Source organism: Mauremys mutica, chromosome 5 (genome assembly GCF_020497125.1).
Source record: "Mauremys mutica isolate MM-2020 ecotype Southern chromosome 5, ASM2049712v1, whole genome shotgun sequence".
Lineage (NCBI taxonomy): Eukaryota > Metazoa > Chordata > Testudines > Geoemydidae > Mauremys > Mauremys mutica.
In genome coordinates, this window is record NC_059076.1 from 28,792,332 (window position 1) to 28,819,623 (window position 27,292).

The following is a 27,292-nucleotide window of genomic DNA, read 5'->3' on the forward strand; positions in this document are numbered from 1 at the left end:
GGAGAGGGGCGGAGGCGGGAGCCTCCGCTGTTCTCTTGGGGTCCCCTGCGGAGTCCGGGGCCCGGGGCAAATTGCCCCCTTTGCCCCCCCCCCTCTGGGCGGCCCTGCATGTGAGTGTGTCGATTCCATTGATACTTTTGATGGAAATCAAATAGACTGACAGGCTGGCCACCTGCCTGGTGTACTGGCAGCCTGCTGGCCGGAAACCAATCAGGGTCCTGGCTGCCCTGCTGGCAGGGGGACTGCCCGGTTGGTTCCCCAGTTGCCAGCCCTAGGACTTCCCAGTTCACGAACTCTCCGCTTGGCAGGGGGGCAAGCAGGCTGGACAATTAAATGGATTGTTCCATTGTGTCAAAAATTCCCATACAGAACTAAACATCGGCAACTTGGAATTTCCTGCAAAATGGAGATTCCTATTTTTTGCCAACTCTATTGAAAAGCAACCCTGATGAGTTGCATTTACATAGCTTTGTTTGTTTACTGGTCTGCTTAAATTTCCTTAATATTGAAGTTACAGAAGTTTTGCCCAAAATTACTATTTTGAAATCCTACAGCAGATTGTCTGATGGGTGACAAAAGGAAATAAATGAAATGTACAATTATAGACATTTTGTTGTCAAAGTACCTAAACCAAACCATGCAAAACTTTTATGTTTATGGTGCTCTGAGAACACATTATAGTAATCGGCGAAAGAGTAAGAGAGAGAGAATAGCATTAGGAATAAAGAATGAATTGTCCAGCCAAAGCTGCTGAAAAGTAATATTGAGTTAAGAGAAATACTCAAAGATTGGCAAAATTGGCCACGGCAAAGTCACATACTGTTTAATCCTCTTCAAAAGTAAAAGCTGCAGCATTCTAAATTACTGTCCTGCATGTTAAGGTTAACTCTTAACATCCTGCAGTGTTTGTTTGTCTGGGTCTTCCTAGGAGGAGAATTAAAATGAATTCTAACTCTGGGCAAGGCACCACGTTTCAAACTCTGTTCTACACCGATACATGCATGCTGTTTTTCAGTAATATCTTTGCTTGTGAGACAGGATGGAGAGTACATTTTTTGTCCCATGCTTGTTTTTTTTTTTTTTTAAATAGAAGTCTTATAATAATTCTTGGATCATCTTCATTAATGAAGCAAAATTTCACTTTGTGGTTTTTCATGCTTCCATGGCTATGGTCCCTGTGGATGCAGTTTTCCAAACTTCTTTCTTTTTTTTTTTAATCTGAAATGTTCTCTGAGGAGCTCCTTTAGACTCTGAATCAGAAGATCTGTTCCTTGTCTACAATAATGGGAGGAGAGAAGAGATGCTGTTCTTTCCCATTGATAGTTCTACCTTTTTCTTCCCTTGAAAGAGTAGTTTTAAAAGAGTCGGATTGTGGGCTTGATTTCTGATCTCAGCATTCCCAATTGGGCCCTGATTTGTTCACAAAATTAAGTGTAGAAATGCACGCACATTCTTGTGTATGTTGTTATCCATGGAAATTTAACTTCTGTGCTTTCCCCCAACCTATTTTCAATATTATAGTTACATAATTTGTACCAACCAAAAATACACAGCTCTGCTATATTGTATAGACTATTTTTTTCAGATACAATTTTTATGTTAAAAAGGGAATCAGCTCAAAATGTTTTGTGCAATGTAGGATTTGTCTAGTCTGAATGAAATTAATACTTTAGAGAGATGCAAATAAGCCAGGCACCGCACTGCTGCTGTATCTCCCTCTGCCAATGTTTGTAGTCTTCCAAAGTCTCCTAATATTTAAAGACATGTGTGAACTGTGATACAAACTATTGCAGATGTGAATAAGGAAATCTAGCATGATAACCACATAACTAGTGTAATTCCTAATTGTTGGCTTGTATCAGTGGTAAAAACTAGTCATATGAGCTGATGCAGTCGTCTTACCATTACAACTGATATTTTAGAGCAGAAATTCTATTAATGATTATGTTGCATTGTGGCTTTTTTTATCGGGGAGGCTTAGCTGAAACACCAAGACGGAGCAGTTTTTATTGCTTCTACTTTTAGGGTAGGCAGTTTGAAATGGAGGGATAAGAAGGAATGTACAGCACATGATTTCCATGGACGTATGTTCTGGTAATGTCAGTATTCTCTTTGTAGGTGGAGTCTGTGGAATTTTTTTTTCGATAGAACAGTGTTCCATCAGAAAATGCGGGTTCATCTAAGTCAGAATGTTTTGTATGAAGATAATGCTTTGACATTTTCCACAGAGAGGTTTTCAAACAATTAAAAAGCAAGATGGCATATTTAATTTGGATCTTGTTTTATGCCGAGGTTATTTTGTTTTTACTGTCTTGTTTTATTTATATTACTGTATTATATTACATTACATTCACTAATTATGTCTTGATGCTAGTAAAACAAAATATACTTCATAAACGTCAGCTCGTGCAGAATGTGGCTCTGTTTCTTATATAGAGAGTTTTGTACTTGTGTTTTGAAAACTGCCCTGGCTTCCAGTTTGTTTCTATAAGCTATTCTTAGAGTTACCATAGTTCTGATAGACAAAGCCCTGTACAGCTTAGGCCCTGGCTAAAAGACTGCCTCTTTGTGCTCCGTCCTGATGGTTAAAATCAGCTGAGCTAGAAAAGTCTAGATTTTTATTTGTTGAGGTTGGAGGCAGTGCAATTGCATTGAAAGATTCTTGGTCTGTCATCTGATTCCTCTGCAGGGCCCAAGTTTGTTTACCTCCAAGACACATGACTGGACCTACTTATTTATTCAGGCTTTTATCTGTGAGGGAGTGGGAAGGAAGTTGGCTAGAAGGGCTATTTGAGTTTCATTTGCTGGGGAGTTCTTTGAGAGTTCTTGTGATTTGACACTTTCAGCTTTGTACCCTTTTACTACCCATAGCTCTTGATAATTATGTACGTGCAACTAGAAGTTATATTTATTGCATAAATTTCAACACAACCCAATAACATCAGAGAAGCACTGAGCTACACTCTCCTCACACACATGAACCTTGAATCTGACACATCGACTTACATTTGGATGGAGGGGAGATTATATTTGCCTGCATACCTAAATATTCATTAAACATCAGCACTTATATACCCTTGATACGACATGACACATTTCACCATGCTAAATCTAGAAACACTGTAAGAGTGAATAATTAATTATTATTTCCCATGGAGTGGATTTTCCCACAGTAAGTATTCTGCTGCTGGCTGGTCTCATGACAAAACCAGTATTTTTAGCGGTGTTAAATTAGTTACTGGTACATGTGAAAATTATGCAACTTTGTTTTTTGTTTTTGGGGGTTTTTTTTACATAGTGCAGGTGGAATGGTAACATTATCTCTGCATGAACTCACCCTCACCCAGTGTCATTAATGAGAGCCTTGAGCGGTCCAGAGGCAGGGATTTAGGATCCAACTCTTGACCAAAGTAGCATTTTCAGGTGTCTATCCAATTGTTTTTCTAGGCTTGGAGTTTCCCATGACAATCACCACTATATGTCCAACCCTCTCTCTCTCGCTTTACTTTTACTTGCATTTCTAAAATAATTAATGACCCTTAGGAAGTACTCTATGTGCCTGGTTTAGCCATTCACAGATCTTCCACTGAGTTGGTGGGAGTTCCAAGCAGAGGGTTTGCTGAATCTAGCCCCAAGTTGGACACCAGCTAAACCTTCCTCCCCCTGCACTTTACCAAATGTATTATTTACTCTGGAATCCAATGTAAGAGTCATAGTAGTAATGGTAATATTATCAATGTGTATATATAGCAATTTTCATCACACATATTCCCAAAGTATGTTACAACTTTAATTAAACCTTACAACACCTCGGTGGGGTGGGTTGGTATTATTTTGATTTAACAGATAGAGAAACAAAGGTTAAGTGATTTGCCCAAGGCACTAGAGTAATGGCATATCCAAGAACAGAGCTTAGAAATCTTGTTTCCCAGTTTCTTCTTTAGCACACCCTGCATCTCAAATCATTTGATCAGGATGATGGTAGTGCAGCTGGGCTGCAGTCAGGCATAGTGGCAAACTGACACTGGATAATGTAAAAGCTTCATCATTGATGGCTTCATGTCCTGAACACTAAAAATACCTTGGAAAGTATTTTCCTGCCCTACTGCCTGACTGGTTTGAATGTTTGTGATGTCTTCAACTGCTGCATGGGAGATACAGCATCTTGAACTCAGGACTTGGCAGGTAAGTCTGCTTTTCATATGTTTTACGGTGTAAATGCATTTGTAATGTCTAAGTCTTCATTTATATTGTCTGTGTTATTTAGTCTTATTTAATAATCACCTATCCAAAATTCTAGGTACACGTAGAAAATGTAAACAAACTTTATTTGTGGATACACACGAATTCAACTTGAAAAAAGTCCAGCACTAAAAATTCTCCTAAATCCCTCTAAAACCAACTCTCTGACCATCACTCCCATCCACTTCTCTTCCCTCCTTCCCTGAAAATGCCTTGGGGAGACCCAAGTTATACCACATGACGTGATGGTCAACAGAATCAGGCTCTGATGGAGACATAGTTTCCAAAATCCCAGGCCCCTCACTGAAAACAACCTGTCTCTATTTCTGCCCTGTTCCCCTGATGCCCCTTCTTATTTTAGCCAGGGATGTCTTAGTCTGAGCTCCCCAGCTACTAGCAAGTGTCTCAGTATCACTCAGGAGAAAATGATGTTTAAAGCATTCAAGATTCAAAGCATTTGGAGCTTTATAGAATAAAACAACCTTTGATTGCACCAAGAAAGAATTTGGAAGCCAGTGCTGATCATGTAATGTGTTCCTTCCAGGACGTATCACTTAACAAATGGAAAGACACATTTTTCCCCAGCTGAAGTTTTTCTGTAATCTTAAAGTGTAGCCCCCATGTAGAAAGCATGAAAGCAATCTGTTCTGGAGGTAACCGAATAGAAGCCAATTTCCCCTAGTGACAACATGGAGGAAATTGGCAAGTGCTTACCTCCAAACTACCAGCCTGATGTCAGTCTTTTCTGGACTAAGACTCGCTGACAAGTTAAGATATTAAACAGTTTTAAAGGGTAGAAACTATGCCACGTAAACAAAGGGCTTGGCATACACATGACATTGCTTTGACCTTTTGACCTTTTATTCTCATTCTATGTCAATCTCAAGTTAATTTAACTATAAACACAAAGGAGCCCTGTAGCTTTCTGTGCACTGTTAGCTTCTCAGTAGGCTGTAAAGCTGTATATTGCTTTTCAGAGGAAGGCTGTGGTCTATCATTGTCCCTTTTCAGCGGCTCTTGTTGCTTCTGCTCGTAGAGAACTTGTCAGGTCACAAAGGGCAGTTCCCTCTTTGCTTCTTTAATTTTCATTTTGATTCTGAAATTGGTTTAAGGGCTTTAGCGTAGCCTTTGGGGCCAATTTTTTCTAAAAGCCTTAGTGTGTTAATGCTTACCTTGTTTCCATCAGTTCCTAGCTGACAGCATTTGAAAACTTGGGACATGAGCCCCAGCTGGTGTAGGTATATTCAGTGAGGATAAAAGAACTATGCCAATTTACACTAACTGAGAATCTGGTCCTTGGACTTGTATTGACTGGTGGGGAGACAAGGGATGAAATCCTGGCCTCTCTGAAGGCTTCATTGGTGTCAATGGGAATTTTACTATTGACAAGATTTCACCTGAAGGGTTTTAGCACTTATTGATTCTTCCCATCCTCAATCAGCAAATTGGTACCATCCCATGCGGTTTTGTGTTCTGACTGGATTTCTTGTAAAGCTTTGCATGCAAGAATCTGTTCTACTCACTTGGTTTGATTTTGGGCCAGTCCACTTGTTCTATCCTGTGGTCCTCGTACTTTATGCCTGAATAGGCAAACAGATAGCGAATGATTTCTGCTCTTCCTCTCAGATTGAAATACATGAGCTTGTAGTTTGGCATGATGGATCTCTGAAAGAAAAAGCCATGTTGATTATTTAACACGTGAACTACCCTGCCACATTTATATAGAAGACATACCTACGTGTTTGTGACATGTTAATAAAATGTCAGTACATAATGCCAAATTAAACATGTACATTAGTCTGCTACCCACAATATATCCTACTGCATAGCCACCACATGCAACACCTGTAGTTCCACATTCCAGAGCCAAAATAGTCCAAGTTGGATGCTTAAAGCTAAGATGACGACCATTTGAGTTCAACTAGAAGAGTCAGGAAGAGAAGAGGACAAGGGCATGTCAGTCTACAGCTTTTATCTCTCTCTTTCGTGCAGTTACAAAGCTATGGCTTGTTTTCTACAATTTTATTTTATTGTAAAACCCATCTGTAAATGAGGGAGTTTTAAATTGTTCTCTGGAATCGGAAGCACTTCACAACTTAGAAATGATGAGCCCACAATGCAGTTGTTCTATTTTTGTGAACTGCATTTAGCAAAGCGTGTTTCTTTGGGGGTGTTTGCAGGCTGAGCAATTCATAGGCAAAACTTTAAGAACAAGCCAATGGTAGTTTTAAAAGGTTGGGATAGTATCACTTTTAAATATTGTGTTGTAAATGTTTATTTCACTTCTTCCTCATTAATAAATACAAAAGGCAAGTGTCTGGGAGAGGTGAGGTAGGATAAGGGTGAGCTAGAGGTTACATTTTTTTAAGGCGTGTACAATGTATAGTTTTATATAAGCTCAGGGAAATTCATTTTGTGGTGATGCTTCATGGTGATGATAAATTAGATGAGGGGGGAGTCTCTCTTTTGCAGCTACAAATGTAAAGATGTTGCTTTTTGATGATCTCACAGGGCTTTTTTATCAGTCCAAAAATGTCTAGGCATGGAGATTTTGCACCAGTGTGGCTGCATAGACTGCCACTGGCCATGATTCTCATTGTTCTTTTTAGGTTTCCTGCTTAGTCGCTGCTATTTTAGGGCCCAAATATGGCTTAGGGTGTTAACAAAGAAAAGTTTGTGGTTGCTTTTGAGTTTCTTCTATAAAATATCCCTAAGCACGTACAGACAAGGATTTTAGTGATGTTAGTGTTTCATCCCAGTCAGAAATGACCACTCTTGCAGTTTTGCCCTGGTATGTATGCCCAATCCTCCCAGTGCCTTTGCGGGTGTTGTTTACATTTTCTATCCCCTTGTGAAAAAGTGATTAGAAAATTGGAAAAACAAAGGGAGAAGGGGAGATGGGAGGGAACAGAATGCTTGATGAGGCTGATTGACATGCATTTACCCATGCAAAAGCGTGATAACTAACAAAGAACAGATACAAAACTGTTTCATTAAATAAACATTTCAAACTGATGTCAACATTTTCCCTTAAAATCCACATCAGATTTTTTTTTATCCCTGATTTTTTATCAGATTTTTTTTATCCCTGTTTTTTTCAGGCTACCTTTAAAAGTCTTGTAGTGGGGGGTGTTGTGTTTGTGTGTAGATGCTTGTGTCTGAGTTCATGATTTGTATCTATTGTATCTTAAATACTAGCATATAGGTTTCCCTAATATGCCATTGCTGGTTTTATTTTATTTTATTAAATCCAAGTTTAATAAGTTTAACCTCCATTCTGTGCCTTAAATTCTGAAAGAGTTACAGCTTTACCTCAATGGAAAGGGCATAGCTTGTGGACGGAGAAGTAAAAAAGTGTTATCAACTCTGGCTGACATAGAATAGTTTCAGCTAAGCTTGCCTTTTGTCTCATACACAAACTACAGCGGGGTGGTCGCCCTGCTCCTGCCTGAGGGGCTTAAGACAGCCCAGGAGAGGGCTGTGGCAGGAAAGAAAAGCCTAGGCTGATTAGGGGAAGCAGGCACAGCTGGGGCGATGCCCCAGTCAGGGCCCAGCTGGCCCTCATAAGAAGGCAGTGGGCCAGGTGCAGAGACACTCTCTGCCTTTAGAGGGAGAAGGGCCTGGCTGCTGGGGAGTGTACTTGGGTACCTAAGGTGGAGCAGGGCTGGGGGAAGGCAAGAGGTGCTGGGGAGCTCCAGCCTGAAAACCCCCCAGGCTGCCGGCCTAGTGCAGGGCCAAAAGGTACTGGGGTTGCAGAGGGCAGCCCATGGGTAGGCAGAGGCAGCAGGCCCAAACCCTCCTTGCCAGTGATGAGTGGCAATCAGACTGGAGTCTGCCCCAGTGAGTGGGGGCTAGATGGGGACTGGCAGTAGCCAAGACTGAGGCAAGGTGGGGATGGGAGGTTGGGGTTCCCCGGGGAGGGGAGACCCACAGAGACTTTGGGGGTACTGCAAGGGGCAGAACCCCAGTGGAAAGGGGCACCAGGGTCCGGGAGGGACACGGGGGCCCGGCAAGGCAAGACAGGCCTGCAGAGGCTGTGAAAGAGCTAATTCCCAGGACAACAGCAGAAGGCGCCACAGCGGTGAGTCTCGCCCCGTTACACAAATGTATTAACTAATTTTACACTGTTAGTGTTCCTTTAAGTTACACTGTGTGTGCTATATAAAACAATGCGGAAGAACAAGCCTTAGTGTTTGTGTGGGGATGACTTATCTATCAAAAAATATAAATCTAGTTTGAATGTGTGCTTAATGTGGTTTATCTATAAAATAGTATGCAGGCTGGCTTTGGATATATGTTAACTGTTTTGGAAAGGAGGAGGTAGGTATTGGTGCTCTATATGTGTTGTAAGTTTTGCTAAACTATTTTGTTTTAATGTATGTCCTTCAAAAACATTACTAAACCGAGGAGGCTTCTAATACAGTTTACACAAATAGGTGCTAAGTTCCAGTAAATATAAGAGGTTATAAAGAAATACATTACTTTGAATAATAGGAATAAGATAAATTGGAACAAAGGTTAGTCATCTAACTCCATTAGGATCTCTTTACTGGAGCTTAAAGACAATTACTAAAGGATTATGTAGAAAGAGGAAATTATATTCCTGGTCCACAATAAAAGAAACAAGTAAGCCTAATTGCTAAATGTGCATGGGTTTTGTAAAAAGTTTGGTAAGGAAATACAGCTATGTTTTTTTAGGACAGGAGACTGGCAACTAAAGAAAATATCCACTTAAAAAGGTGTGTGTCTGATAGATTGATACACTGCCTATATACTATTGAAATGGGCACATTATTTTTAATATATAGATCACTTTTAAAAGTCCTTTTTTAATTGATGGAGGGTGGTGGTCTGGCATATATACAGATATATTAATTATGCATTTATATCGAAGTGATCAACAGTACAGCCCTAGTCTTTGTAATAAATCACGTAACTGAATCTCTCAATACTACAGTAGAAGGGGAACATTTTCATGGAATGAGTTAACTCTAAGTAAACCTGTGATACTTAGATTTGTACAAGATGGCGGCCATTTAGCCATCACAATTCAAAGCGTATGCTCTTGGGAGCAGATGAAAGACTGGCTTTATACTTGAAAGAAGGGGATCTCTGTTTAGGACATAAAGACTGATTTGTACTGCATTATTTCTGAAACGTATGTTTTCCGTCCTCAGAGATACAGGGATCTACTTGGTATCACAGCAAAAGAGCAGTCAAAAAACCAATAATTTTCCTGGCAGATAAGCACATGGGAGTTGGCTAAATTTACCATGAAAGATATCTATTCCCCTGTAGCACGCAGCAGGGACAGAAAGCATTATTGATAATTTAAGATTTCAAAGACCATGGCCTGGAGTTGAAGCAGTTGCAGACAGACATCCTGAGCTTAAAGGATGAAAGGTCTGCTATAGCTTCAAAACAAAGTTACTGTTGTCATTGTTTCCAAAGTTAGGAAAGTTGAGCCTTTTTTAACCTTATGAAAAATGAGGCACTAAAGGCAAAGGAAATTGTATTAAAAGACACTTGTTTATTATTTCAGCTACGCTGTTGTGTGCGCAATTTGGCAGACACAGCTCCAGAAATGACAACTGAAATACAGGATGTCAGGTCATTGTTGGCCAAGGAAAGTGAGGCTTTACACTGAACTTGATGGTATTTCTGTCAGTCGGTGGTGCAATAACTTTGGAAAAAGAAACACTACAAAATTTTGGGATATGTTTGAGGCAACAAAGACCAGAATGCTATTGATTTTTGGTGAAAACCAGAAAAGCCGGACTTCCACTAATCATAGTATGCAGGACACTGGGCTACTGGTGGTTTCGTTTTTGACACACAGGCCTAAGCTCCTGAATATCTGTGATCCGTAAAGATTCCGTGAGGCTTTTTTACAAAAGCAGAGTTGACTTAATAGCACTTCTCCAGCATAGCTCAGGTTCCTCGAATATTGTATTCAATTCGGTGAGTCCAATATTGACAAATTGGAAGGAGTTGAGAAAACAACAACAAAATCTGATTTTCAGATAGTGCTTAGCACTTTTAAAGTGTCACAAATTGGGCACGCAAAATGACTAATCCTGTTGAAAATCTCAACCAAGGTGGTTAGTCTGATAAACATTTAACTTGATGTCTTTAAGTCCATGATCTTTCCAGACACATTTATTGAACTTTCTGTGGATGACAATTGGCTTGTTCTATTATTTAAGAATTCCAATCCCCCCAAAAGCACATTTTAAATTGGTAGATTTCTGTATGTTTTACATTCCTCTGCAATAAGTTTAAATTGGTTAAACTAATTTAAATATACTTTTAAACAATGGGCAAGTGTGTTTCATGACTATAGTCAGCCTATTGGGAGCTTTATAAAACCACTATCAAGCAGAGTTTAAAAAGTGCATGTAAATAGTAAAGCAATGCAAAAAATTTGCACCCTTCAGATTATGTTGCAAACCCAAACTCACATTACGTTTATGAACTTTTCAGCAAGCCTGGACCAATTTTCAAACTAAAATGAGGCAAATCCTGTCAACTTGCAGCTGAGCTCCTGGATTTGTTCAAACCTCAAACTCAAAAGCTAAACTGGAGTGATAGGAATCTGCACAGACCAAAGGCCAGGAATGAGTCGGCATGAATCCTTGAAAAACCGAAGGGGCTGAATTTCACAGAGTTCCAGTACGCAGTAAACGTCCTGACTCACTTCAATCTATAAAAGCATGAAACCACTGGGTACAGAAGCAGATTTGTGATGTGAGTCTGTTTCTAGAAGCACAATGAATTTAGACACGTGCAGTATATGTGTCTATCTTGAAGGCAATTCAAGTCCCTGCTGTGCTGTGAAGTAATTCCCAAATGTACAGCAATTTCAGTTTACATGCTCAAGCTACCTCTTTTTGGATATGTATATATTTTTGCTGGTTCAGTTTACAGACTTGATCCTGTATCCACTGCATGTTGCCTCTGACTTCAGTGCATACAGGTGGGGGCCCTTTACGCCCAGGGTGAAATCCTGGCCCTATTGAAGTCAATGGCAAAACTCCTGTGGATTTCATTCAAGGCCAGGATTTCACTCCTAATTTTGAAAATTCAGCCTTAACTTCATTGTACAAGTAAATATTTTCCTCAGGCCAGTCATAGATACAGTAACCTGAATGCAGGTGACACAATAAGTTTCTTTTTAAGAAAATGAAATTAGATTCAAGGTGATGACCAGCCATGAGCTCTTCCCTAGGCTGTGGAGAAAAGAGAACATATCTCAGTTCAGCTATTAGTTTATCTCTCTCCACAGATGAAGTGCCATGTCCTGAAAAAGTATCCTTTAATTGCACTTTTAGTTTCTGCTAGTAATTTCTTGGCCTGGATATGGATATATTAAAAACAAATTAATCTGGCTTTTGGTAAGACTATTTTCTCCTCCTGGTGAAAAACTGAACCTCTTACCTTTGTCAAGCAAGAGGAATCTACCACCACCATAGTTCACTGAAGCTACCTGGACCCTGCTAGATTTCATAATGTACTTGTAGGAAACTTTGTCCAACGAGGAAGCCAAAGAGCTGAAGATTTAGTGAAGCACCACAACCACTAGCAGACTACTGTTATTGACCAAGGTGTGCCCCCACCCCCAACTCATGAGGCCTTTTCAGATGCTGTTGCTATTGTCAGTGAAATAAGCTAGTTCCTTACAGTGAGCGATGCTAGGTTCTGGACTTCAGTGGAAGCGAGATTGGGTTTATGAAGCAATTTACAATCGGGAAAAGTTCTATGGAGCATGGTTTTACTGATGGTATGCCATGGAGAAGTAGTGTCCTCCTTCAAAGCAATGGCATAGGTTTGTAAAAACTTCTTGAGGAATCTTTCTGTCTCAGACTACATTCTCCACCATTTGTTTGTTTCCTTTCTTCCTCCTTCATCTAAATAACACTCTCTCACTTGGAAAAAAATTAAACACTGCTTCTCCTCTCTGCCTCTCTCATCAAGCTAGCCATTGATTCCTTACACGAAGGGAAGAAAGAGGGTGTTACTGGGTTTGAGTTTTATTTAAAATACTTGGAAAGGGCTCAGATTCAATGGTGATAGGGGCAACATAAAAACTTAGACAGAAATTTAAGGTTGGTTGGTTTTGAACTACAAAGCTTCGAATGATTTGAGCTTTGGTTATCTGGCAGCCTCTGTGGCTAGCTGGTAGTTATAATTGGAGGAGGCACTTGTGCTGATAGTCCCACGGTTTAAAAGTGTGAGGGGGGGAAAGGGCACTGGGAAAGCATTTTCCTGAAAGAGTCCTTTACTCTGGAGCTCACTTCCACTCCCTTTCTTTCATGGAGCCCAGATAGATTAACTTTCAGGGCATGCTGCAAGGTTCACCTATTTTTCTTAGGCCTTGTCTACACTACGGGGAGAGATCGATCTAAGTTACACAACTTCAGCTACATGAATAACGTAGCTTAAGTCAACATACTTACATCTACTTACCAAGGGGTGCACACTATGCAATGTCAACTGGAGATGCTCTCCCATCAACTCCCCTTGCGCTTCTCGTTCAGGCGGAGTACAGGAGTTAACGGGAGAGCGATCGGCAGTTGATTTAGTGGGTCTTCACTAGACCCGCTTAATCGACTGCCAATGCATCTATCTCAGCATGTCGAACCTGCTGTAGAAAAGCCCTCTGACTGTTACGGGAGGGATTGAAGGATCTGGGGTTGTTCGTAGGTGTTACTATTTATGAGCTTTTAGCAGTGCTGTGAAGTGGCTTGGGTTATAGAGAACGTTTTAAGAAGAATGTGTTTCCTTTTCTTGTGCTCATAATAGTTGAATAATGACAAAGAAGTTGTGTAGGTACCTCTTAATATATTTAAACTAGAACCAAGCAACTAGTGATTTTGGGGTACCTCAATTTTTGGGTCTCCAAATTCAGATACCTTAAAGGTGCCTGATTTTCAGATAGTGCTCAGCACTTTAAGGTGTCACAGATTGGGAACCCAAAATCACTAATCATGTTGAAAATCTCAACCAAGGTGAAAACAACAAAGAGTCCTTGTGGCACCTTAAGACTAACAAATTTATTTGGGCATACGTTTTCAAAAGCTCTAAGGTGCCTCAAGGAATCCTCATCGTTTTTGCTGATACAGACTAACACGGCTACCACTCTGAAACCTGTCAACCAAGGTGGTTAGTCTGATGAACATTTAACTTGATGTCTTTAAGTCCATTCCAGACACATTTATTGAACTTTCTGTGGATGACAATTGGCTTGTTCTATTAGAGGGTGATTTCAGTATCAATAAAGAGCATCCTTTGTTATAAACTTTCCCAGGAAGGTGAAACATGGCATCACTGGGAGCTTTTAGTTACAGTTTCATGTTCACCACAGGAGTAGGAGAGGTGCAGGTTGGCAAAACCTTTCATTTATTATTGTGAAGAACATGGGAGCTATCTGTATTAGTTTGATGAAGATTGTATACCTCTATTGGATGGTTATGGTATTAATTGCTAAAGGAAAACTAGGGTTAAGTCAGTCTCAGGTGGTTTTGCACATATGCAGGAACCAAAGTCAGTGGAAACAAATAACCCAATTGTTGGTACTGCACTGACTATTCTCACTTTTAATTCTAGTGACAAGATGCAGTTTGTGAGGCTGCTGAGGATCACCTCCATATTTTTCATGATCTGAAGGCCGTGGCTGAAATACTGAAGCTGGCATTCTTGACTTAGTAAATTTATGGCGACTCCATCCTGTCCAAGTCAGTGATTCTATGCTGCTTTTTGCCAGAGTTCTCCTTGGAGAGCTTAGCCCCTACCATGCTCTGATCCCCAGGATGGCTGGTAACCCAAGGGACAGAAGCCAAGAGGGGGAAATGAAACAGCTTTGGAGGGATTAAAAGTTTCAGCCCTGAAGATGAGAGGGAGATTAAGTCTGGTGGGAAGCAGAATATACTCCATTCCTAGGTGTTGGTGTGCCTAAGTGGTTAGGTAAGACTGGCATGCATGTTGCCCTTGTGCTGTTTTAACCTTTCTCTCTGATTGCTTTGTTCCTATGGATAAATATATTATACTGTGTTTTGAAGATGCTGTTCCAAGTCCCTGCATTTATCTACTGATTATGGGTCCCAAAGGGAATCCAAACCCAGTTCGATCTGCTGAGGGATCATGATTGGTTAAACGGGGCTGTAGCACTGAGACCCAATCTAAAAGTGGGGTGAATTATGGGATTCTACTCTGAGAAAAGTGCCAGCATTGGGCCTGTCACTGGAAAGAGGAGCCAAGGATGAGAAGGAGAGAGGGGATCAAAGGCACATCTGTCCCTGAACAATGGCAATTATAGTAACAGATATAATTCACTACTGCTATCGGAAAACAACATGATGTTGTAGAGTTCCTTTACATCGTTCATCAGAATGAGCAATAGCAGCAAGGAAAGCTGTTGATCCTGGGTTTTACAGAAAATGATGTTAACTGTACGCTCTTATTGACCGTATATACTTTACTCCAAACATTTTGCTCTATACCTGTGTCTATCCCAGAACACGTGTGGGGAGTGTCTGCACAAGTCTTTGCAAACATGTTAAGTACCTTGAATTTAAGTGGTAAATAAGTAACTCCCACATACAAGTGAAGACAACCCTTTAGGATGGTACACATTTGATGCAATTCGTATACGCTGAAAGAGGTTTATCAGCAGTTGATATACCGGAAGGTAACCTTTTAATTTCCATGTGCTGATCTGTGACTTTTTGTTTATATCTCAGGGTCTGACTGCATCTTTGATATTGTTTGTTGTGGTATAAGAGGGAAGCCAATAACTGCTGAAGAATGTACATCATCCATAATGAGAGAGGTAAGAAGATGCACTTCTAAAGCCTGGGGAGTGATGATTAGTGACTTTGTTTACAATTAGGCTAATGGAGCCACTAATGCCTGAATTGTTTATACTAGTGGTATGTTGTCCATTTACTTCAGAAGGACAATTGGCAGTAGTTTTAGAACACCATCAAAGTATTCTTTTCAATCAACTGTCAAGTGAGTGGAACACTTCCTGCTTTTCTGGCCTGTAGACAGACTTCAGTTGTTTAAACAAGCTGTTCATGTCATGCTGACTTTTAAGTCTGGAGTTCTGCAAATTTTCCTTTTAGCCAAGAATTAGTATTCTTACGAAGTTTGCATTGGGGGTGTTGCCTTGTCTGTGTGATAGGCTTTGTACAGTTGGTGTCTGAAGGTTCACTGATTCATCCAGATTTTTTTTCCCTGTTGGGATCTTGGGATTCTTCCCATCAAAACAGCCTTGATGCTGATTTTTCAAAAAATTCTACCACTTCAGAAGCAGGCTCTATGAAATGGGTTTTAAAAACTGTTCCACTACTCCTGCTATCTGTTACTTGTAATCACTTCATGTCTAGCAGCAGGTGGATTACAACAGAAGGAGGCAACATAGGTAACTTACAGACAGATAATACTATATCTACTCCTCTATCTACTTATATGGTGCGCTATACCATGCTGTCCAAGTGCCTCAGAAGGGTCATCATGTTAAGGGATGTCCAATAGTCTATCAGCTTGAAACATCATGTAGCAGCATTATGTTATGCTAGCAATGTGGTTTCAAAGGGAAACGCTTATTCCCTTCCCCAGTCCAGTCACTGTGCCCCAAATTGCTAATGGTTATGCTAGGAAAGTGAAATGGAAGCTGGTTTTAGGTTCCCAATTCAGTGTGAGAAGGGAGGCTTGCATGCGGGGGGGAAGAGGGGGAGCCACAATGTTTTTGTCAACCTTTGCAGACAGAATTTGTAAGATGTTAAAGGGAAAGTCTCCTTAGCCAATTATATTAAATCTACCTGTTAAAGGGCAAAACATTGAGCTGGTGCCCTTTTTTGCTGCTTTATGTGATATAAAGTGGGACGGAAAGTTTTTTCCAGCCACCCGGGAGAGGGGAGGGTGTTCTTGCTTGATTTTATCTTAGAAATATTAGGAATATCTAGTCTTGTTTTGCTGGTTTTTACTGGAGGTCTCCTTTAGATTTGGAAGTTTCTCAGCCATATAATTGAAGGAGCTGAGAGGTTAAAACGACAACCTTCTCCCCCTCGGTTTTAGAAATCACTCCCCTCTCAGTTAATCAGGTTTTGCTCTTTATTTTTTGTGAAATAAGAAACGTGCAGATTCTGGAGATTTAGGAGAAAAGCAGGGCATACAAGACCTGCCTGAATTATTGTAAACAACAAGCAGAGGTGTATTGTTCAAGTTCTCCCTCTCCAATGATGACTGAAACATCTCTCTGCAGGGAAGCAGCCAGTCTGCTGTTTTCCCTGATTAGGGAATGAGGCTTACCGAAGACTGTATTTAAGTTTAGAAGTGACATACAATGTACTTCTTACAGAGCTGCATTTGTTGTGAGAATCTGGAGCATGTGGGTGGGTGTAATAAGTTAAGTGGGGAAAGGACAATCTTGCTGTGACTGTAAGTAATCTGTGATTGTAGAAGCAACCATGTGACTGGGGCTGAGTCTGTCATGACTTTGCAACTGCAAAGAAGCCTGCGTGAGCTGAATTTAGTTTGGTGACTTTACCCTATAAAAGGAATCTTAGTACGATAATATAGCACTTGATACAAGCTGCTGTCTGCATTATTCAAGTATAAGTAATATTGTTAAAGGATGACTGACTTCCATTTTTTCCCTGAAAAATGTAAGGGTTAGAGAGTTAGTAATTGCCCAGCATGGCGTGTTTTTTGGGTGGGAAAGCCAGAGGGATTCCCCCTTCCAAACCAGGAATAAGACTTCCCCATTTATGGCTTTGATATCTGATAGGGAACCACCTAGGGCCCCTACAGCAGGGGGTGATCAGAATTAGTATGTGGAAGCTGTGGGAAGAAGTGGGTCAGCGTCGTTACTTTGCAGCTGGCAGGGGATTGGGGGAGGGGAAGCAGGATCTAGCAACTCCACATCAAAAATGCTGCATTAATTGAGAGAGGAGAGCAGAGCAGGCACAAGTCAGACCCCTCTGCTCCCTTAAAGATAGCAGAGCAGGAGCAAGCACTCCAGGGGCAAAGCTAACAGAGTGGAGAATCTCCCTCAAAGACCTTGTGAGTTCAATCCTTGAGTGGGCCATTTAGGGATCTGCGGCAAAAATCTGTCTGGGGATAGGTCCTGCTTTGAGCAGGAGGTTGGACTAGATGACCTCCTGAGGTCCTTTCCAACCATGATATTCTATGAAAACCTGCTCCACAGACACAAAATGTTGGAGTTTGCTTAAATAAAACAGAAAAAAAATGGTTTGAAAAAAAAAAAAAGCTTTTGGTTAATTTTTTTTATTCTCCATAAAAATATTCAGCTTTTGAAAACTAAAACACTTAAGAACTGAAATTTTTTACCAAAAAATAATCCTTTTTTGTTTTTGAGGAAAAACTAGAAAATTTTGACCCAAAAGAAAAATTCCCCCAAAATCTTCATTGTGATTGTCATCACTACCCATAGTAAAGATACTGCAAGCCAGATTATGCCCTCAACAATACATGTACAACCTCATTGACATCAAATGATACTCAAGGATTTCACTTGAATAGAACAATAGCTGAATGGGGTAGGCAGCTTTTAGACTACAGCAACATTGCTCATTGTCTCTCTAGTACAAGTGATGGATGAATTTGTAGCTGTTTTCCCAGCAGATGGGAGTTATTGCCCATCTTAAAATACATAATCACATTTTGATACATATTCGGCCTTCTCCACAGAGCTCTTTATATAATAGAGCAAGAAGACTTGGGCTTACATCAAAGTATAATTCCAACTAGTAAATGTCTCATAAAGTCTGGACCAGACTCAAGATGAATTGCATTTCTGTTCTACTCCAGATGAGAAGAACATATAAATTAAGCCTATTGTGGAGAAACAGCTGCTTCAAGCTTGCACAAGTCTCTATCCTGTATATCTGCATATGATTTTATATAACACTAAACTGATAGATTTATATCTGACATCCCTTCATAGAAAATTTCAGAGCAGTGATAATATGAACAGTGATTTGGAAACACAGACCTAGTGGCATTTTGCAGCTGATGCAGCAGAAAACTTGGAAAACCTTAAAGAAGCCCCAGACAACAAATGTAGCTTTCCATTTCACATACACCATCATGTGCATTTAAAAAAATCAACCCTAACCATTCAAATTTAGTAGTATGCACAGACAGAACACTATGTAAAAATAACTCAGGCAGGGTGGCCTAGCAGAGCACTGGATGGGGACTCAGGAGAACTGGATGCTATTCTCAGTTCTGCCACAGGCCTGCTGGGTGATCTTGGGCAAGTCACATCAACTCTGTGCCTCAGTTTCCCCATCTGTAAAATGAGGATAGTGCTACTGACCACCTGAGTGAAGTGCTTTGAGATCTGTGAATGAAAAGGGGTATATAGGAGCTATATACAAGGGGGGGAAACAGCACTCTGCCACAGGGAGTCTCAGAGCCCATGATGTGGGGCTAAAAATAGCAGTGTAGATGTTTTAGGCCTGGGGTGTAGCCCAGACTCTGAAACCTGGTGAGGAGGGGTGGAGGTTGGCTGATGCTATGTACTGCTGTCAATGTCTTGGACCATCATGTTGTGTTGGGATCTCTTCGAAGCTTCATTTTTTTCCTTTACAGCTCAGGTTCAGTGCAAAGCTTTTCATTTTGGGCTGGAACGTCTGTGTAAGTTTTGGTTTTCTTTTGACCCCAATCCTTCCTTCTAGATTTGTACAATTTTGTTGGCTGGCCATTGGCTGGCCCCAGTGAAAATTTTGTTTTAAATTCTTTTGTGCAGCACCCCAGATACTCTGTTAGGCCGAGAGCACTAAATAGATAAATAAGCTACTTCTATATTCAAGATTCTCACTATCAAAAAAAGACAACTAGAGACATCATAGAAAGCATGCAGAAGGAAATGACTAAGGCAATTTCTCAATTGATTAAATTATTATTGCTGACCAATATTGTCTCACTGTACTTCCCCATCAGTCTGCCTGCCTATCCGTCAGTTGTCTTTTGTCTTATGCTTAGATTGTAAACTCTTTTGGGCAGGGACCATCAGTGCTGGTATAGTGCCAAGCACAATGGGGTCTTGGTCCTTGACTAGGGTTTTTAGGTGCTAGGATAATAACACATCTGAGGTGGATATCAAACTCGAACAGCTTAATGGAATGAAATCAGGAGGCCCAGATAATCTCCATCCACGAATATTAAAGGAACTAGTTTCACCATCTGACGAAGTGGGTATTCACCCATGAAAGCTCATGCTCCAAAACGTCTGTTAGTCTATAAGGTGCCACAAGACTCTTTGCTGCTTTTACAGATCCAGACTAACACGGCTACCCCTCTGATACTCTCTATAAATACATCAGAGGGATAAATACCAGGTGGGGAGAGGAGTTATTTAAGTTAAGTGCCAATATGGAGACAAGAACAAATGATATAAACTGGCCATCAAAAGTTTAGACTTTAAATTAGACACCAGTTTCTAACCATCAGAGAAGTGAAGTTTTGCAACAGCCTTCTAAGGGGAGAAATGGGGCAAAAACCCTAACTAGCTTCAAGACTGAGCTTGATAAGTTTATGGAGGGGATGGTGTGATGAGACTGCCAGCAACAAATATCTCCAACAGTGGGTGACGGGACACTAGATGGAGAGGGCTCTGAGTTACTACAGAGAATTCTTTGGTAGGTTTCTGGTTGGAGGGTCTTGCCCACTGTCATAGGTTTCACCCCCACTCTGAACTTTAGGGTACAGATGTGGGGACCTGCATGAACACTTCTAAGCTTAACTACCAGCTTAGATCTGGTCTCGCTGCCACCATCCAGATTTCTGAGTTATCCGGAAAACTCTGTCTTCTCCCCCGAAAACCTTCCCCTCCCTGGGTAGCCTTGAGAGACTCCTCCACCAAGTCCCTGGTGAACACTGAACCAAATCCCTTGGATCTTAAAACAAGGAAGAATGACTCCTTCCCCCTCCCTTTTTCCCCCCACCAATCCCTGGTGAGTCCAGATCCAATTCCCTTGGATCTAAAAAACGGGGGGAAAAATCAATCAGGTTCTTAAAAAGAAGGTTTTTAATTAAAGAAAAGAAAGATTTAAAAAAAACCCTCTGGGAGACAGAATACAAGCTGATCTCAGAGACAACAGATTTAAAACACAGGATGTTCCCCTGGGCAAAAACCTTAGTACACACCCAAATTTGAATGTGTACTGGTATACACAACCTTAGTATACACAAGAATACCCAAAGTTGATTACTCCCCTAATTGCGCAAAGACAAGTTACAAAAGAAAATATACATAAACCTATTTATTCCTTTCTAAAACTTACTACTCTGATAAGAGGCTGGTTCCTTGATCTTTTTCACTCCGGCTGAAACTGAAACTAAACAAAGGAAACGTCCCTCCTTCCTTTTTGAAACATCTTGTTCCCCCATTGGTTCATCTGGTCAGGTGTCAGCTAGGCTAGGTGAACTTCTTAACCCTTTACAGGTAAAAGAGGCATTAACCCTTAACTATCTGTTTATGACACCCACATACTCAAGATCTAACTCAGGGGTGGCCAACCTTTGGTTCTGGAGCCACATGCAGCTCTTCAGAAGTTAATATGCAGCTCCTTCTATAGGCACTGACTCTAGGGCTGGAGCTACAGGCGCCAACTTTCCAGTGTGCAAGGGGGTGCTCACTGCTCAACCCTTGGCTCTGCCACAGGCCCTGCCCCCATTCCACCTCTTCCCACCTCCTCCCCTCAGCCTGCCATGCCCTCACTCCTCCCTCTCTCCCCCAGAGCCTCTTGCATGCCACGAAACAGCTGATTGGGAGGTGCGGGGAGACAGGAGGAAGCACTGATTGGCATGGCTGCCAGTGGGCAGAAGGCACTGGGAGGGGAGCTGATGTATTACTGTGGCTCTTTGGCAATGTACATTGGTTAATTTTGGCTCCTTCTCAGCCTCAGGTTGGCTAACCCTGGTCTAACTGATCACCATATTTGGGATTGGGAAGGAATTTTCCCTCAGGTCAGATTGGCAGAGGTCCTTGGGGTTTTTTTCTGCCTTCCTCTACAGTGTGGGGAATGAATCACTTGCAGGTTTAAACTAGTGCAAATGGTAGATTCTCTGTAACTTGAAGTCTTTATGTCATGATTTGGGGACTTCAGTAACTCACCCAGAGGTTATGGGTCTATTATAGGAGTGGGTGGGTGAGGTTCTGTAGCCTGCAATGTGTAGGAGGTCAGACTAGATTATCATGATGGTCCCTTCTACTCTTAAAGTCTGAGTCTGATTGGGTTTTTTTATTTACTTTTTCAACTCCCTAGATAGCTGTCTGTGGAATCATTGCATAAAACACTCCTCATAATTCCTGTCTGCACCGGTCACTGCTGTAGAATATTTCTTCCTCTTGTAATTTTGTATGTTTCCACATAAATGCATGTCTAATTAATTCTTGAGAGAATATTTTATATAGTAAAGAGCATAATTCCCAATTCCCATAAAAGCAATTTCGTTGCTTCCTCTGACTCAATTAGTTGGCTTTCGCAAGGCAGGTAAACTTGCCAAAATCTGTTTGTGCTCATTGTCTCAACTCTCCTTTTATTCATTTGCATTAACACAGTCTGTCATTTTTTGCTTATCTTTTCACTTGTGGTAAACGAGCGGATCTTCTCTTCCAGCCCACATATGTGTAGGATGAAGAGGAATAAGGAAACCAAATATCTCTTTGCCATTTCTCACGTACCTTGGTATCTAAGAGCCAAATGCAGTGAACCAGCTTAAAAAAAAATTAAAAGAGAAAGATGAGGTCAATGGGCTGGATTAAATGGTTAAGGCAGAGAAGAAAGGCCTCAGATCTTTTTCTGACAATATAAACTTAAACATTGTTTTTTAATGAATGGTAAAGATACACATTTGTGTGTGTGTGTCCGTGTGCATGCATGCAGTCTGCACTTCATGCATTTCTGACATCCCTGTATGTTTTCTAAATTCTGATATCTAGGTGACACACAGTCCTGAGGTCCAAGAATGTCCCATGGCAGGACAAGATGTTTACCATGTAGGAAATAACCCTTGCCCCATATTCCAAAGGCAGGCAGAAAAACCAAGATCTCTGACAAAACATTTTAGGAAATGGATTCCTGACCCCATATTTGGCAGTCAATTTAGCCCTATTCATGTGAGCAAAAATTACTGGGCTTGATGGTCAGCTGATATAAATCAGTTCAGCTCCATTACTTCAATGCTCCAGCTGAAGATCTGGGCCAGAGTCTTCAAGCCTAATTATTATTCTTTATTCTTTGTATATTCATGGTACCTAGGAGTCCAAGTCATGGACCAGGACCACACAGTCCCTGCCCCAAAGAGCTTATAGTCTAAGGATAAGGCAAGAGACAACAGACAGGAGAGTGCGAGGTAACAATGAAATGGTATTGGTCAGTATGATAGGCAGTGGCCTCAGCACACCCACAGCCTAATGGTTACTGGTTTTGTATAACATATGAATACTCTGATATTCTGTTAATATCCAAGTATGGATTTTCTCTTTCCTATTAGTAATTATTAAACATAGAGCGGTCCAAAGCTATTCTAATTGTTACCAATTGTTTCTGTCTGCCCATCTGTTTTCCCCTTTCAGGTCAGAGGAGCTGGTGCTTTGGACTTCAGAGGGTTGTAACGGAGGTATTTCCAATGCTCATTTGTTTTCACTGGGCCATTTCAAAATGCCTTACTGTGTGACCTTGGCGCTGCAGTGTCATGGATTTTAGTGGCAATATGAAAGGCTTTTTTCATTTTCTAGGGCTTAGGGTACCATTTCTCCTCGATCAAATATTTTCTGTTGGTTGTGTAAGATTCCTAGAGAGCCTGGACCTACTGGCTCTGTATAAATTAGATTGTTTTGATTAATATTCTATTGTATGTAACGATTATATGGGATCTCATATATATAATTAAAATAGAAAAAATCACTTGGGTTAGCTGGTGCAATGTTTATAGGATGCAGAATATTTGCCAGTTTGAAATGATATATGCGTTTGAGGCCAGATCCTTAGCTAGTGTAAATCAACATGGCTCTACTGAAGGCATACCAGTTGAAGATCTTGTACACCTTTATAGAAACCATTTTTTCTATTAAATGGAATTACTTCCTAGTGATGCTTTAATTCCAGGGCACTTTTAAAGTACGGATAGCTTGTATTACATCTAATTACTGTACTTCCCACCCCACCCCGCCTTATCTGCTCAGTAGGGATATATGACTACCAAACAGCAGCCAAGAACCTTGCTCCACACGCTCCTGATGTCTTTACTCCCAGTGCAAGCTAGAAAAATTACACCACTCTGTTCCACTTCATGTCACCCTATGATGTACTGACTTGGGTTTTGAGACAAAAAAAAACCCTAAAATCCACAGAATGCAAATTTTTAAGGAGATTTCGCATCAGTGGAATTAAAAAACGTTCACATAGTAAACTACAAAGAACATGAGATTATATTTAGTGTTCCCTTTCCTGTAAAATTCCCTTTCCTGTATTGAGACTTCTGCAAAAACATGGCAGCAATTGGACTAGCAGTAGCAAAAGAGTGCTGGTGTTGCAAAGTGTAGAAGCAGAGCGTGGTAATACTGAGTTTTAAAACCATTCAGGAAAATGGATTCATGGACAATATATGTGGTTATTCAGGTTCCACTCCCACATAGCTCAGACCTATTGTATGAAATAATTTCCCCTCACTGAACAACACAACCAAAAGGTAAGAATGATGGCTATCTAGCAAATCCATGCAATGAAAAGAGGATAATTCAACTGGAAGTCTCCTTCCACTGAATCACCTCAGTGAGTGAAGCGTCTTGTAAATATATATGTATATAAGAAACTAAATTACAAGGTATAGCTCTATTGATATGTATGACTACTATCTGATGATAAACTGAATAGCATGAACCACAACTAGTCATATTTTCCCTGGGAATATGAAACTAAACTAATTGTACAGAGCCACTTTGAATGTGTTTTCTACTCTGTGTAGTTTGAAAAACTCCTTCGTCTCCATATAGCATATTTTAGATTAAAACATATTTTAAGTGTTGTTTTTCCTGTATGCAAAGAGCAACTGCATATTTTCAGCATGTAGGTGTCTTTTACTTTAGATTAAGAAAAACAAGAAGAATGAACAAAAGTAAAATCTCCAGACGAGAATTCAATGTGTGCATCTCTTTTGAAAAAGTTTCAGCAAGTTAGTACAAAATGGCTGCTGTCTCTGCACACAGGTGGAGTTGTCCAAAATGTAAAAGCACAGAGCGCAGAAAGCAATGGCAAAATATTTCTGGCTAAAGATATCATGCAAAGTTTTTTGTGTTAAATTGCACAGTAAAGGTATTGCTATTAAATGAAAGTGGCTATTAACGGAGGACGTGCTCAGGTGGATTCTATGCACAGGTGTATTTGTGGACAAAGGCAGGAGCCAGATAGAAGGAGAATAGTAAAAGTCTTGGCCAAGATTTACAATATGATTTCAAAAGTTTGAAAAGCATATTCGTACACTGAAATAACAATGGCTGAATTGCAAAGGAAGAAAAACTCAGCTAAAAGAAACTATTTTAGCTACTTATCTTTCTGCATAATAATGCTGCAAGGGGTCTGAAAGTTTGAGTGTGGTTGGATGAATGAAAAGAGACGGGATAGTGTAGAAAATGACCAGCGGGAAGCCCAAAGGCACTGCTCAGTACTGTTTAATAGCCATCTAATTCCTCTGACATTACCCTGCCGTTCGGCTGGTTACATGAATAGGTGCTGGAACTAAGAGTGCTGGGGGTGCGGCAGCACCTCCTGACTTGATCTGGTTTCCATCATGTACAGGTTTTATAGTTTTGTTAAATGGCTTTCAGCACCCTCACTATACAAACTGTTCCAGAACCACTGGTTACATAGATGAAGGTCAGCTTTTATTTATAATAGAATATTGTTTTAACTTAATAAAAGGCTTTGAAGCAACTTATTCCAGAATGGGAGCAGCTCGCTATGCAAACCTGTTCTTTCACTGTTTAACTGTGTTTGCCTCTTCTACAGTATCTCTTTAGCTCATATTAGACAAGTATCCTGACTATCAAAATGGATCAAAACAGATGCTGTCTCCCTCAGCAGGTTTCTGCACTGACTTTTTGCCTCTGGACACCGACTGTAGTTTGTGAATTTAGTTTAGTTTGGAGTGCACTACTTGTTTGTACAGATCACAAAACCTCCAGGCAGTTCAGCACAACAAGCAGTCAAAAAAAGCCTAAAGGCAGAATAGCAGATATATTGCAGGTATGTTTGAGATACACTTACAAGCTAATATATACAGGAATTGTTCCACATATCTGATTATTATACCTGACTGGAGCTAGCATGATTAGTCCCTCAGTTCTGTGTTTAATAATTCCAAAACTGCAAAAATGATACATTTTAAGTACTTGCTGTACAAGTGCCATATATGGCAGGAGAATATAGTTCTTTCTACTTAGTAGCAGTAATGTATTTAAAGGGGACAGAATAAGACTGGAAAAGGAAAATTGAAAAGAGAAGAGAGAAGTCAGTTTCTTTGTCATATTCAATTCTGAGATATCACTCACTTCTATTGCAGTAATGTCTGGTCAATGTAATCCTTCCTTCAGCGAACAGGAATTTCTCTGAATGCTAGTCTGGGTTGAGGAGGGTTATGTGTATATCACTGTGTGAATGTGCAGACCACTCCCACTAGTTCAAACTATGCAGTCATCAGATTCTTTACACACACTCTCATGAACACATTTTAACAATAACAGAGACGCATCATTTCCTCAGATAAAGACCACACGTAAACATGCAATTTGTTGGTATCTTATCTTACCTTTTCATCTAAAGGTTAACTGTAGGAAGTATTAAAAATTAGGTCAGATAATATAACAAAAAAGTCAACAGCACCAGAGAACTCAGCCAAACCAGACTCTTGTGTTTCAAGGCTAGATCCTCAGCTGGTGTTAACTGGCATTAATCATTTGATCAGTGGAGCTACACTAATTTATACCAGCTGAGGATCTGGCAACCCACTAATCTAAACTTGCCATAGGCTTGTGCTGTGACCTTAGACAAGTCATTTCAGCTTCACTGTGCCTCAGTTTATCCCTTTATAACTTGGATGCAGTAGCAATACTTTACCAAAGGGGGAGGTGGTGGTATGCAGCTTAGTGTTTATAAAATTGCTTTCAGATCCTTGGATTAAAAGCACTACAAGAATGCCAAGTAGTTTTCAATACTAATTATTATTATGTATTGCTATTTATTGTAACGATGATAAAGTAAGAAATAGCCAGAATCTTTTCCACTGTCCCCCTACAGCATAATTTGGCATTCAGCAGGGATTGCACTGGACTGCTATCAGGGTTGCTTCTCCTCCTGATACCATGAACAGTATGTGCTGAAAGTTCTTGCTTGTTTCTCTGGCAACTTGATCTTTAAATAGCTTATTCAGCAGAAGATTAAGGGGAAGGGACAGTCTGGTATTGTTTACCGTATATTTGCATTTCTCAAGTTGAAAGGCAGTGCTGACGTTGGCCAGAATTGCAGCAGCGTGTTTGGAAGGACACTCCTCTAGCTTTGTTTTGCCTCAAGAGAGCGGGTAAGCCCTTGTCAACGTACTAACTTGGTGTGGTTTAGGTAAACTGATGCAAACCCACTTACTCCAGTTCATGTTAGTTTATCTGAAACCTTTTCCTGATCAACTTAACAAAAATAAGCCACATTCTGTACTAGCTGAAGTTATCAAACTGTTTTAGGTATATACCAGTTAAGTATGCATTACAATAATCCAATCAGACTGTTCAGTTCTGAGTGCTCCAGGCCTGAGCATTTTTACTTACATTTGGTCAACAAACTGTTACATTTGAGCCACTATCTACAATTCCTGTGCATGTCACGGTTTCTATCACACATTCAGTGTCCGTGATCACATTATTGTTGTTAGCTGCCCAGATCTAAACAAAATTTGAGGACTACTCCTTGTACCACCAAGCTTTGGTTTTTCAATTTGGTGTCCGTCTGGGATGATCTTTATGTACTTG

The 27,292-nt window shown here is 40.5% G+C and overlaps 1 protein-coding gene across 3 annotated transcripts in view; it reads right to left on the reverse strand.

The window, feature by feature from the left end:
- Nucleotides 1–26,207, reverse strand: part of HPGDS (hematopoietic prostaglandin D synthase) — a 64,927-nt gene extending 38,720 nt beyond the window's left edge. For 2 of the 3 annotated variants that reach the window (XM_045017465.1, XM_045017462.1), the window contains exons 1-2: nt 25,826–25,902; nt 5,766–5,907 (exon numbers count right to left, since the gene is read on the reverse strand). In XM_045017465.1, the coding sequence (XP_044873400.1) occupies nt 5,766–5,898 (133 nt within the window). In that variant the 5' untranslated portion in view covers nt 5,899–5,907; nt 25,826–25,902. Of the gene's footprint in view, nt 1–5,765; nt 5,908–25,825; nt 25,903–26,082 lie in introns of those variants that run through there. The other variant, XM_045017464.1, reaches the window with a different exon arrangement.
- Between the last annotated feature and the right edge of the window lie 1,085 nt (nt 26,208–27,292).